The 14,762-nt window shown below is 38.4% G+C and overlaps 1 protein-coding gene across 2 annotated transcripts in view; it reads right to left on the bottom strand.

The window, feature by feature from the left end:
- TAX1BP1 (Tax1 binding protein 1) overlaps positions 1–10,798 on the bottom strand; it is a 78,600-nt gene extending 67,802 nt beyond the window's left edge. Inside the window, exons 1-2 of one of the 2 annotated variants that reach the window (XM_007466088.1) lie at positions 10,636–10,798; positions 1,911–2,013 (exon numbers count right to left, since the gene is read on the bottom strand). In XM_007466088.1, coding sequence (XP_007466150.1) covers positions 1,911–2,013; positions 10,636–10,797 — 265 coding nt within the window. In that variant the 5' untranslated portion in view covers position 10,798. The remainder of the gene's footprint in view (positions 1–1,910; positions 2,014–10,635) is intronic. The other variant, XM_007466087.1, reaches the window with a different exon arrangement.
- Positions 10,799–14,762: the final 3,964 nt, after the last annotated feature.

Here is a 14,762-nt window from a genome sequence, read left to right as displayed (position 1 = left end):
AGCTCTAGTATCATGGCATTCCACAACGGGAGAGGCCACAACAGTGAGAGGCCCATGTACCGCAAAAAAAAAAAAAAAAAAAAAAAAGATAAACTACATATATAATTTATAACTTTCTTAATCTATAAAGCATCTATGAGGACCTAAATCTCTGTCTATATTACAGTACAAATTTTATTCTCTGAATATGTACAAATTTTATTCTCTGAAATTTTATTCTCTGAATATATTACAGTACAAATTTTATTCTCTGAATATGTATATTACAGTACAAATTTTATTCTCTGAATTTAAATCTCTGTCTATATTACAGTACAAATTTTATTCTCTGAATATTCTCTTGTCACAGTACGTAAGGAAACTTTTTTATATACGCAAGCTCCATGTGATCACATTCCCAACTGATGTTCACACCAAACATATACAAACCTCGTAATAAAAAGTTCTTTTAAAGAAGTAAACCACCAAAATCCAAAACACTAACACCACCGAATGCTGGTAAAGATGCACTCCAACAAGAACTCTCATTCGTTGCTGGTGGGAATGCAAAATGTTTTTGCCACTTTGGAAAAAAGAGTTTGGTGGTTTCTTATGAAACTAAACATATTCCTACCATATAATACAGAAATCATACTCCTTGATATTTATCCAAATGAGTTGAAAACTTATATCCACCCAAAAACCTGTGCATGAATGTTTATACCAGCTTTACAGCTTTATTCACAACTGCCAAAACTTGGAAGCAACCAAAATATTCTTTTTGTTTTTGTTTTTTGCGGTTCATGGGCCTATCACTGCTATGGCCTCTCCTGCCGCGGAGCACAGGCTCCGGATGCGCAGGCCCAGTGGCCATGGCTCACGGGCCCAGCCGCCCCACGGCATGCGGGATCCTCCCGGACCAGGGCACGAACACATGTCCCCTGCATCGGCAGGCGGACTCCCAACCACTGCACCACCAGGGAAGCCCCCAAATATTCTTTAACAGACGAATGGATGAATAAGCTGTGTTACATCCATACAATGGAGTATAATTGGTTTCCTTTGCAATTCTGGGCATTTCATGTATATTAAAATATTATACTGAGACACAGTCCATTAGCTTCCCCAGACCAAAAACAGTCCATGGTATAAACAAGACTAAGAATCTGCTTTAATACAATCCAAAGTCAGTATAATTTTACTACAAAAATCACTCTACAGCAAGTGCTGTTATAGATTTCTAAATAAAATTTTTGTGTTTTGTTTTAAAGCAACAGGGTGTATTTTTTTCATATAACAAGCAATCTGGAGGCAGTTGCCTGCTGGCCTTGATTCAGTGGCTCAGACATGTCAGGATAGACATATATGTGCTTGTCTATGCCTTCCCCTCATGGCCACAGGAGGGATGCTGAAGCTCTAGCCATCACCTTTGTGAAGGCAGAATGTGGGGGGAGGGGCAATACCAGGTATAGCTCCTCCTTTAAATAAGAGAATTTTTAAAAATCTGTATATAATGCTAAGCTAAGACAAAAATGAATTTTACATTACTCACATCCATTTTATAGGCAACTTTCCCTATAGAATTTCTACTCTATAAATCCTGTTAATCATCTTTGTGATTTTCATATGGAATATTTTTCTCATCTCTAATTTGTTATATTATCTAATAACAGCATTATTTTCTCATTTGAAAAAAAAGATCATCAAAAGACTGCTCTTCAATGAAAGACAATAAGGAAAAAACCTTTCTCTACATAAAATACCATGTGACCTACACTAGATATTTACATTCTTATGACTTTTGATAAAGAAAGATACTAATTAATTCAACTTTAGTCACTAGACATGCTTAAGTAGATTACAATGGGATACAACATTTTTAATGGCAATAAAACATCTAATTTCATCTAGTTCTGCTTTTCAGTTCTCACCTTGAAATGCTAACACACAATTGACTGTTGATCCTTCTACATAATGTTCAGGCACAGGGGACCATAAAAACGTGTAATAATCACGAGCAGTACTCCATCCAACCTAAAGGAAAACAACAAAAACATGGATATTATAAGTAAGTGGTTTAATATGAGTTATATCTTATAGCATATTGTTTTTCACTGCATCCTAAAGTTAAAGCGTGCATTAATGTTTACAAATCCTGAGCATTTTAACAATCACGTCAAATTTTTATTATAATTTTTTATTAAGCTATAACCTAATGCTATAAAAATCTATAACAGCAGAGTTTCTACTATGTATTAAAATGCAATTTGATATCCAATTTATCAAGGAAAACCTTAGTACACATATGATCAAATATAAAAACATGTTTCACTTAAAATTTGATTTCACTAAACATAAGTTTTTAAAATTTATTTTATGCCTTGAATTTAACTGTTTTTTTTTAGTTAGATTTCCCCCTCCTCCTTAAATCCACTAATTAAACTTCACTAGTCTGTCATCTTTAGTTAAGTCTTGCCTACAGGCAATGGCAAATTTTGTAAAAATTTATTTTTACCATTATTCCTAAGGTGTTTATATATACAAAAAGACCACTTATGTCCCACCAATCTCTAAAACATTTCCACCTTACAACATGAATATATACATTACATATCTCAGTCTTTATTTTCCAGATGAACTGTACTGTGGTAAATACTGAATATTAGATATGTTTCAAACAGGTACTAGATATCCATTTGCCAGTATATTACAAGAAATTATGCATCATCCACGAGGTTTGATTATAAATATGTTCTATAATTCTGATCCATTTAGGATTAGAGGGTCCAGAATATTGAAACTGGAAGAATCTTAGTAATCTTTAGTCTCTAAAGGAGAGTTTTCAAACTGTCAGTCACAACCCAGTAGTAAGTGATAACATTATACCAATTTAGTGGTTCATGACCACATTTATTTTTTAATTAGAAAGCATCAGAGGGCGTGAAGGCTAAGTACTGCTTCATGAAAATTTGTTTCAGGTGTATCTGCATGCAACCTTGCTGGGTCAAATCACAGAATCATATTATTTTTATTTCTTTCTGTGGGTCATGGCCAAAAACATTTGAAAGACACTATTCATCTCTTTACAGATGAGAAGCTTGAGGAAACCATGATGTAAGTGATTTTCCTGACCTAAGGCTCAGTCTTTTTTCTCTCAGGATTGTTAGAAGGATTACATTAGATGATGAACATAAAAGCAGCACTTGGCAGAGGGCCTGACCCATGATGGGCACTCCATAAATGGTAGTTTTTGCAAGCACAGTATACTGCAGTGATTAAGAGCATAGGAAGTAAGGTCAGACTGCCAAAAAAGATCACTTACTGGCTAAATGACTTCAGACCAGTTATTTCTGTTCCCTCCTCTTTAAAATGGAGATAAAGGCTTATATGTGTATTAAATGAGATACAGCACCGTAGTGCACCTGGCACAGTGCCTAGCACATTAGTGTTCATTAAACGTTACCATTCATTAATACCCAAGGGGACACAATGTATTAGGCATAGTGATCTTGACTCTAATAAAATGTTCTGTCCCTCATTCCATATCCCCCAGTGCTTCTATCATCTCCTGAAAAAGAGGCTATTTGAAGTTTTTCCCAAAAGATACACCTGGTACAAGTCATACCTTGCATTCTTTGTCCCTGTTCATATGGTGGTCTTGAAAGAAATATCAATACTACCCAGAGCTACATCTTTCTTGAAAAAAATCTCCCTAAGTTAACAGGCTCTACCTGGACCAGGTGGTCAAAAGACATGCTAAGTGTACCATTTATTTGTGATGGCTGACATGCAAAACTGCTAATGTCAGAATTATAGATACCTGATTCAAGTGGCACTGGGAATAGCAGTAACAGATACAGTTCACTGTTCGTTTTGGAATAAATATTACCCTCATCTTACAAATTAAGAAACTAGTAAATGGCAGAGTCAGAATCTGAACCTCAAGTTCAAGCTCTGAACCACCAGGACACTACTCACTCTCCTTCTAGGCAGGATATAAAATACTCTCATATTTTCTGAAATTCCACTTCCTTCCAACACTGAGTCAATGACTATACAATTCTTAAAAGAACTGCACGTTTTTGGATTGGGTTGTTTTTTTGTTATTGAGCTACATGAGCTGCTTGTAAATTTTGGAGATTAATCCTTTGTCAGTTGCTTCATTTGCAAATATTTTCTCCCATTCTAAGGGTTGCCTTTGGGTCGTTTATGGTTTCCTTCGCTGTGAAAAAGCTTTGAAGTTTCATTAGGTCCCATTTGTTTATTTTTGTTTTTATTTCCATTTCTCTAGGAGGTGGGTCAAAAAGGGTATTGCTGTGATTTATGTCATAGAGTGTTCTTCCTATGTTTTCCTCTAAGAGTTTGATAGTTTCTGGCCTTACATTTAGGTCTTTAATCCATTTTGAGCTTATTTTTGTGTATGGTGTTAGGGAGTGTTCTAATCTCATACTTTTACATGTACCTGTCCAGCTTTCCGAGCACCACTTATTGAAGAGGCTGTCCTTTCTCCACTGTATATTCCTGCCTCCTTTATCAAAGATAAGGTGACCATATGTGCGTGGGTTTATCTCTGGGCTTTCTATCCTATTCCATTGATCTATCTTTCTGTTTTTGTGCCAGTACCATACTGTCTTTAGACATTTCTCCAAAGAAGATATACAGATTGCCAACAAACACATGAAAGAATGCTCAACATCATTAATCACTAGAGAAATGCAAATCAAAACTACAATGAGGGCTTCCCTGGTGGCGCAGTGGTTAGGAATCCGCCTGCCAATGCAGGGGACATGGGTTCGAGCCCTGGTCCAGGAAGATCCCACATGCTGCGGAGCAACTAAGCCTGTGCGCCACAACTACCGAGCCTGTGCTCTAGAGCCCCAGAGCCACAACTACTGAGCACACGTGCCACAACTACTGAAGCCCTTGAGCCTAGAGCCTGTGCCCCGCAACAAGAGAAGCCACTGCAATGAGAAGCCCGTGCACCGCAACGAAGAGTAGCCCCTGCTCGCCACAACTAGAGAAAGCCTGCACAGAGCAACAAAGACCCAACGCAGCCAAAAATAAATAAATAAAATAAATAAATGTATTTTTAAAAAAAAAACTACAATGAGATAGCATCTCACACCAGTCAGAATGGCCCTCATCAAAAAATCTAGAAACAGGGGCTTCCCTGGTGGCGCAGTGGTTGAGAGTCCGCCTGCTGATGCAGGGGACACGGGTTCGTGCCCCGGTCAGCTAGGCCCATGAGCCATGGCCACTGAGCCTTCGTGTCCGGAGCCTGTGCTCCGCAACAGGAGAGGCCACAACAGTGAGAGGCCCGTGTACCACACACAAAAAAAAAAATCTAGAAACAATAAATGTTGGAGAGGGTGTGGAGAAAAGGGAACACTCTTGCACTGTTGGTGGGAATGTAAATTGATACAGCCACTATGGAGAACAGTATGGAGGTTCCTTAAAAAACTACAAATAGAACTACCATACGACCCAACAATCCCACTACCGGGCATATACCCTGAGCAAACCATAATTCAAAAAGAGTCATGTACCAATATGTTCATTGCAGCTCTATTTACAATAGCCAGGACATGGAAGCAACCTAAGTGTCCATCAACAGATGAATGGATAAAGAAGATGTGGCACATATATACAATGGAATATTACTCAGCCATAAAAAGAAAGGAAACTGAGTTATTTCTAGTGAGGTGGATGGACCTAGAGTCTATCATACAGAGTGAAGTAAGTCAGAAAGAGAAAAACAAATACTGTATGCTAACACATACATATGGACTCTAAAAAAAGTGGTTCTGATGAACCTAGGGGCAGGACAGAAATAAAAATGCAAACAGAGAATGGACTTGAGGACACGGGGAGGGGGAAGGGTAAGCTGGGACGAAGTGAGACAGTAGCACTGACATATATACACTACCAAATATGAAACAGATAGCTAGTGGGAAGCAGCCGCATAGCACAAGGAGATCAGCTCGGTGCTTTGTGACCACCTAGAGGGGTGGGATAGGGAGGGTAAGTGGGAGGGGATATGGGGATATATGTATACATATAGCTAATTCACTTTGTTATACAGCAGAAATTAACACAACATTGTAAAGCAATTGTACTCCAATAAAGATGTTAAAAAGAAAAGAAAAGAAAAGAAAATCTCCAACACAGTCTACATCCCTTGCCTGGCTTCACTCATTCCCCTACCCAACCTGGACTTCATGGTCAATTAATCAATGCAATAATAATGCACCCAAAACCACCCTAGTATCCTTTGTCCTCTTGACTTCCCTTCCCAAATTCCCAGTCTGAATGATAACCACTTTTGGAATTCTTCACTCAATTCTAGGTGCTCAATCTCTCTAGACAAACTCACAAAATGACTGCTCAGAAATCTCCTGGTTAACCTACTCCAATTCCCTGTGACATTCTTCCACAGTAGCAAGACCGTATCTTCTCCATACTCAAGCCCTCCCCAACTCAGCACATGACCTTGCTCCTCATTACTGAGTGTACTCAATAAATGAGTTCCAGTCCCAATTCATTCAATTAATAGCTGACAAACCCTATAGATGCCTCTTAAGAATCTGCCCACTAATGCAGGGGACACGGGTTTGAGCCCTGGTCTGGGAAGATCCCATATGCCACGGAACAACTAAGCCCGTGCGCCACAACTACTGAGCCTGTGCTCTAGAGCCCACGAACCACAACTACTGAGCCCGACTGCTCAGAAATCTCCTGGTTAACCTACTCCAATTCCCTGTGACATTCTTCCACAGTAGCAAGACCGTATCTTCTCCATACTCAAGCCCTCCCCAACTCAGCACATGACCTTGCTCCTCATTACTGAGTGTACTCAATAAATGAGTTCCAGTCCCAATTCATTCAATTAATAGCTGACAAACCCTATAGATGCCTCTTAAGAATCTGCCCACTAATGCAGGGGACACGGGTTTGAGCCCTGGTCTGGGAAGATCCCATATGCCACGGAACAACTAAGCCCGTGCGCCACAACTACTGAGCCTGTGCTCTAGAGCCCACGAACCACAACTACTGAGCCCAAGTGCCACAACTACTGAAGCCCGTGCACCTAGAGCCCATGCTCCACAACAAGAGAAGCCACCACAATGAGAAGCCCATGCACCACAACGAAGAGTAGCCCCCGATCGTCGAAACCAGAGAAAGCCTGCACGCAGTAACGAAGACCCAATGCAGCCAAAAATAAATAATAAATTTATATAAAAAAAAAAACATTCTCTCTGCCTCCATTCTTTTCTAATTCCAATTTATCTTATTCAGCACTAGGAAATTAAAGTTTACCTCTAAACTCTATTACTCTCTGCTTAAAAATTATTCCTCAGCTAAATATTAAAGCAATCTACGTGATCCAAACTAACTTTTCCCATTCATTTTCTAAAACTGGTACCTGTCCCAGGAAAATTAAATTCCTTAACACTCTCTCAAGCACACAACACACTTTCCCTTCATTCCTTCCTCTTAAAATTACTACCTGGGCACTTTCTGCCTGCCTACCTTGTCAATACCATATCTATCAAAATCATTCTGGACAGCAATCAATCTGCAGTACACGTCAAGTGTTTAAAAACATTCTATGCTGGGCTTCCCTGATGGCGCAGTGGTTGAGAGTCCACCTGCCGATGCAGGGGACACGGGTGCGTGCCCCAGTCCGGGAAGATCTCACATGCCGCAGAGCAGCTGGGCCCGTGAGCCATGGCCGCTGAGCCTGCGCGTCCGGAGCCTGTGCTCCGCAACGGGAGAGGCCGCAACAGTGAGAGGCCCACATACCGCAAAAAAAAAAAAAAACAAACATTCGATGCCATAAACATGGCAACTCCACTTCCAAGAACTTATCCTATGAAATACAATGACAAACAAAATAAAAACAGATACAGAGATCTATATTAAGCATTGTTTAATGGTAAACATTTGGAAACATTTCCATAAATTCCACAACGCATCAACAGCATGTGTGTATACTTCATTACACACAAAGTATGTATATAATTATTAATTATAGATATATGCCAATATGTTAACAATGCTTATTCTAGGTAAGCATTAAAATAGTATTAAAACATGATCTATTTTCTTCCTTGAGTTTTCCTGTATATTTCAAAATTTTTAGTACATGCTTAAACTTCCCACTAAGTTTTTTGTTTGTTTGTTTTTTGCGCGGGCCTCTCACTGTTGTGGCCTCTCCCGTTGCGGAGCACAGGCTCTGGACACGCAGGCTCAGCAGCCATGGCTCACGGGCCCAGCCGCTCCGCGGCATGTGGGATCTTCCCGGACCGGGGCATGAACCCGTGTGCCCTGCATCGGCAGGCAGACTCTCAACCACTGCGCCACCACTAAGTTTTAAGTGTTATCCAGGCAAAAAAGATGGAAAGGGTATTCTATACAAAATTATTTATCATGTATGTATTTATTTAAGTATTACTGCTTAGAGAAAAGTTACGGTCCTTGGAGTATACAAGTTAAGAGATAATAGTTTACCGTTATCAAAGCCAAAAAATAAGCAGGAAATGACAAAAAAGGAAGCTATAAATCAAGTCGTATAAAGGAGCCCTATTTGGCACACTAAGTTATTTGGTCTTGCCATTAACCCATAGAGGATGAAGAACCACTTAAACAAGAGGAAGATATGTTAGATTTTCACTTTCTATTATAGTTTATATAGAGCAGTTTGAAGAACAAATAGAAGAATGAAAGAAAGCAGGGAAAACAGGTGACCTATTGCAATCATCTTAGAAATCACTAAGGAGGGCATGAACTAGGGCTGTGAATATTAAAAATGCATTAATGGGTAGGCAGGAAAATAGAATTGGTGTTTGGCTGGATTTGCAGAGAAATTCATAAGCTTTTGGCTTAAACAATAGGCCATTAACTAAAAATGGGGAGAAAAAAAACGGAAGACATAAATTAGTCTGAAAGAAAACCGTGAAGATTCATCTTCTTGAAATACAATTTATCACACATCAGCCTCCACACCGACATATGCAGACTTTCCGCTGCCCATATGGAAAAGTCTGCAAATTGTTTAGCCTAACACTGAAGATCCTCCATGGAAAGACTGACACTTAACTTCATCTCCCTCCACCTCCCTAAATTACGTTTATGTTCTAGTTAAACTAATTCATTCTCATGAACATTCTCACCCCTGTGCCTCTGTTTATGCCATTTTCCCCAGGAATGCCCTTCCCTTCCCTCAATCTCATTACCCTGCTCTATTCTTCCTCTCTGACTCATTCTTGCAGAAAATGCCAATTCTTAGTATCTTTAACTTGTTACTCATCTCTTACATAAAATTTAAACTGATACTGATTTCATAAAAAGCTTACAATGAAGTTTTTGGAATCCATACTGGAATCCATATTGGAATCTAACAAGCCTAAAAAAATAAATAAATAAAGAGTAAATGACTCATCTATCCAACAACACCAAGGGAAAAGGGATTCAATTCAAAAAGGAACTGAGGGCTTCCCTGGTGGTGCAGTGGTTGAGAGTCCGCCTGCCGATGCAGGGGACACGGGTTCGTGCCCCGGTTCAGGAAGATCCCACATGCCGCGGAGTGGCTGGGCCCGTGAGCCACGGCCGCTGAGCCTGCGCGTCCGGAGCCTGTGCTCCGCAACGGGAGAAGCCACAACAGTGAGAGGCCCGTGTACCGCAAAAAAAAAAAAGAACTGAAATATCATTAAATGCCAAAACTTTGTTTTGTCCAATATAGTTTTTCTGCCCTCCTCACTCTATTAGGCCAGACTTTCACTTCTAAATACTCTCAATGTGCCTAATTCTAGCGGCTACTCTTACTTCTTTCTACTTTGCTATTTAACTTATACAGACCACAAAATCAAAATTTCAAGACCTAATGGTCTTGATTTTAATAAACCACATCTAAAATAAAATAAATTGATTCTTAGGGAGACTCTAAAGTAACCAAGGAGAAAAGTAAGTTTTCCTGTTTAGACATTTATGACACTATTTTGACTGTTCAAAGGACCTTTGTATGTTTTGGTTCTCCATTACATCCTCAGGAATTGAAATTGCCAAAAAACTTCCACCACTGTAATCATCATTTCAATGTAATTTTCAAGCATATATTACACAAAATGATTAGCAAAATATTAGAACTGGGACTCTTGCCATCAAAGAATTTACTATTTAGTCATGTGAAACAGAATACTCTTATAAAAGCATAAGACAATATAAGGAATATTTAAACAATGCAGGACAATAGAAGAGATAATAACATAGTTGTGGAGCTATACAAAATTAATTACAAATGACAAGATAGTAAATGATATAGTAACCCAAAGGAAAAGATCATTTTTTTCAGGTAAGGAATGGAGAAAATGGAAGAAGAAAAAAAAAAGATTTGAAAAAATTTCTGTAAGAACTTAAGTGAAGTTGAACCTTTTAATCATAGAGAGGAAAGTGTGGTGAACTGAAGGTCGTAACATTTGTTGTACACTTCCCTGCACTATTAAATATTTCATGTTTACACAATGTTTTACATTTGATGTTTACAAAAATGACCCTTAAAGTAGAGTTAAGACAAGACTAGTATAAACTACTTGTCAACATCTTAAGAAGAAAATAAAGAGTACCTACATGGAAGAAATATGGAGAAAGTCCTCTTACCTTGAATATACCAACCCAATCTTTTGGATGGGGATGGATATATGGAGTTAAGGTGTAATGACATTCTAGGTGTGCATTAGGAAGATAGCTCTTGGCCACATTTTGAAAGATGACATGGGCAAAGTTGGAAGTCTGCAGTGGAACTTCTTGAAAGGATGTCATTGCGAATCTGAAACAAGTAAATCATACAAATTTAATGATACCAACTAAGAAAAAAAACTCATACCTTCAGAAAATACATAACATTTAATGCAAATTACATGGATATTTTCATACCATAATTATTGAAAAGACATACTTTTATATTATATTTATATTATATTGTAAATATAATATATTTAATATTGGAACTCCTTCTTAAAAATGTGATTAAAGGGAATTCTGGTGGTCCTGTGGCTAAGACTCCACGCTCCCAATGCAGGGGGCCTGGGTTTGATCCCTGGTCAGGGAACTAGATCCCACATGCCACAACTAAGAGTTCACATGCCGCAACTAAGACCTGGCACAGCCAAATAAATAAATAAATTTTTTTAAATGTGATTAAATATAAAAACACAAACTGAGAAGTAATTAACTTACAATATGGCTCAGAAAGTTACATGAGTTTTAAAAATTATTTATTTATTTATTTATGGCTGCGTTGGGTCTGTTGCTGTGCGCGGGCTTTCTCTAACTGCGTTGAGTGGGGGCTACTCTTCGCTGCGGCGCCTGAGCTTCTTATTGCGGTGGCTTCTCTTGTTGCAGAGCACGGGCTCTAGGCGTGCAGGCTTCAGTAGTTGTGGCACGTGGGCTCAGTAGCTGTGGCTCGCAGGCTCCAGAGCGCAGGCTCAGTAGTTGTGGTGCACGGGCTTAGTTGCTCCGTGGCATGTGAGATATTCCTGGACCAGGGCTCGAACCCGTGTCCCAAGTGTTGGCAGGTGAATTCTTAACCACTGCGCGACCAGGGAAGTCCCGACTTAAAAAATTTTAAAAACCAAAATCAAAAACAAACTCTCAACTTTCCTGCAAAGCCTAGCCCTCTGCTTCTTTTGCAACCGAAAGCAAATGAGCCAGCAGTGTTTCTACATTGAACCCCTGAACTTCATCATTTTCCTCCCTAATCTGATCCATCCCATTCCTCCCCTAGGCTCCTGTAACTGATGCTAACCTCTCTGTGCCTGCATTCCTGACCCACACTCATGATCGCCTGGACCAGCTTTTTCTCAACCCTGGCTAGATATCAGAATCATTAGGGGTCTTTAGAAAGAAAAAGACAAGACAATGAATTTCTGGAAATGGGACCTGGGCGCACACACGCATGTGTGTGTATATCCACGCATTTTTTTTTTAAGCCTCCCCAAATAATCTCAATCCTGTATACAGCCAGGATAGAGTACTACTACTTAGACTCTGACCCAACCCAACAATTTAAGTCTCCATTAGCAACTCTCACAGATTCCCAGACCTAGGCTGTCTTCTTGGGCTTCTGGTTCATACTTGTTCAAATCTCTCAAATGATGTAAAATCTCAGTTGGTCTACTTGAAATAGTTCAGAGCCTATTTGCTCCTCTCTACCTATACCAATTATACCCTTTCATCCTACCTTGACCTCCAGTATTATTGTACTGTTTCCATACATTCACTGATTAAAAATAAATGTATTTTTAAATGTATAGTGTAAATGAAACACATACTGTTGAGAATCTATTATAGATTCAGTGAATGCTCACTGGTTTACTGAACACCAAGCACCAGCTAGTAGATGAATGGTGAAAGTGGCCTATAAAAATCTGCAAGACCCAAATGTTTTCCATATCTTGTGCTCTACTTTTGAGAAAAAGGATACAACTGAGGATTTACTCAAAAAATCTATCTCTGTACACTGTGTCACAGACTCAGTACAGTCACTGATCCTACAGTACCACATCAGAAACAATGACACTGACACTATGGCACTTAACTTCTGAGACATCAAAACAGGAATCTCTGTAACAATGAGAAAAACTGGGACAAGAATTTGCTAACCAAATTATTCTAACTTACTTCACAAATCTATGAATTTTCTACAGGACAAGCACAGAAGTAACACTACTCACTTTTTTTTTTTTTTTTTTGCCACGCTGCATGGCTTATGGGATCTTAGTTCCCCGACCAGGGACTGAACCTGGGCCACAGCACTGAAAGCGCCGAGTCCTAACCACTGGACCACCAAGGAATTCCCAAAACTACTCACATTTTAACGATTACTAAGAAGTCTTTATTGCTAGGAAAATCTAAGACAATATGCTTTTACAAATGTTTCTTTTGCTGATCTGTTTGAAATACTAAGGCAAATTTTTTAAGTTCTGAAATAAACACTTTAAAAATGTCTACTTTTCTTTCCTCTTATGTGTTCTCTGCTTCTGTTATGGTCAAAATACTGCTTTGTACTTACAGGACACACAATATACTAGACATCCCATAAAGAGACGGTCAGTCATCAACCTGGAAGCCACTGTGGTAGAATCCCAGGCTGGATGTCTGTCAGCCTCTCCCCACCTGAGGTTTGCCAGGATTCCAAGGTAAAGAGAATGCATTCAGTAATAAACCTCCTGTACCTCTGCACTAACAAAAAGGCTTTATTACCAGCGACCCTACTTCACAGAAGGACTTAACAGTCAATACTCTCCAGCTGATAACCCAAAGCCTTCAGGAAAGTGAAAAGGTAGCACAAACGCTAGAAACTGCCTAAAATAAGTGAAGAGTTCTACTACTTTATTTCTTTGAATAGTCTGAGCAAATATGGGCTCAAGGGGATGTCATGATGTTAATGAAGTCACTAATGATAATCTCCTTTCAAGTCAGGGGCTTCCTTAAAAAAAAAAAAAAAAGAAAAAAAACACTTGATTCTGGTTTTGAAAAAAATGTTCACTATTGGTTATAAAATACCCAAGACAGAGACTATAGTTAACCAAACTCTTTCAGATACAACTACCAAAACTGAGGCAAGTGAATCAGTAATGTTTTGCTATGAAGAAAGTGAATATTTAAGTTTCTCTGAGATAGATATTCAGTAAGGAGAAAATAAGGCTAGCTTAGGATGAGTTTCCCATGCTTTTAATTAAAAGCCATTTAAGAATGAAACTTTTTTCATAAAACTTGTTTCCTAAAGTAAACTAAATCAACAAAGCAGTAATTATTTGTTATAAAACAAGGTAGTGGAGTTTAAACTTTTGTTTAACCTCAATTACAACAGTGTTTAAAACTCGATAATCCAACCTTAGACTTTTACTTCACTGAAAAGTTTTTAAGGTATAAAATAGCATTAAGGTATACACATATGTATTTATATATGTACATGTGTATACATGCTTATAAATGCATCAAAAGGGACTCAAAAAGCACACATCATACAATCTTTACTCATGAGGGCTATGTGTGAAAAGAGAACTTAAGAGGACCTTAACTTTTAACTCAACTGACTGAATTTTTACCAGTATATTTAATGTATTCTTTTCATTATTTTAAATAAACACATTAACATGAAATTTCATTTTTAAACCCTCTCCCCAAAGTTCAAGTTTTTAATATAAAACCCTAACATCAGACTTTAAATATTCATCATATTCATGATGCTTACAAATCTTTATAGCATGATAATCTGTAATATCCCATTAATAACCTTCATTAATCTCTCACCAACACCAACACTCCAACCTTTTTAAACATTTCAATGCAACTATAGCTATAGAAATATTTTACAAAAGTCATTCCATTCTCATTATTACTTTTAAAATTAATTTTCCAATATAGCTTCTAGTCATAAAAAAGTTAACATGGATAAATGTAATCTGAATGTAATCACAACATGAATCAACCTGTTTTAAACAGTAAAATATCTAATTCCCATACAGTTCCTGTTTCACTCTTCACACAGATAGGAAACGGAAAAGATGGGCAAGCTTATAAAAATGCTGAAATTCACTGAGAATGCTAATGTATCAAGATGATTCACAGGCAGATTTATACACTACACACATGTTCACAGGCACACACACACAAAGACCCGCACACACACAGACCCACACACCACCCAGTGGAGAAGTAATACACAAAGTCACTGCATCACCTTGTGGTAATGCTTAGGAAGTGTAGCTTCACTAACATCC

This window comes from Lipotes vexillifer, unplaced genomic scaffold, assembly GCF_000442215.2.
Source record: "Lipotes vexillifer unplaced genomic scaffold, Lipotes_vexillifer_v1.1 scaffold150, whole genome shotgun sequence".
In the NCBI taxonomy this organism is placed as follows: Eukaryota; Metazoa; Chordata; class Mammalia; order Artiodactyla; family Lipotidae; genus Lipotes; species Lipotes vexillifer.
The sequence above is the reverse complement of the archived record's forward strand: the minus strand, read 5'-3'. Positions and strand labels throughout refer to the sequence as shown.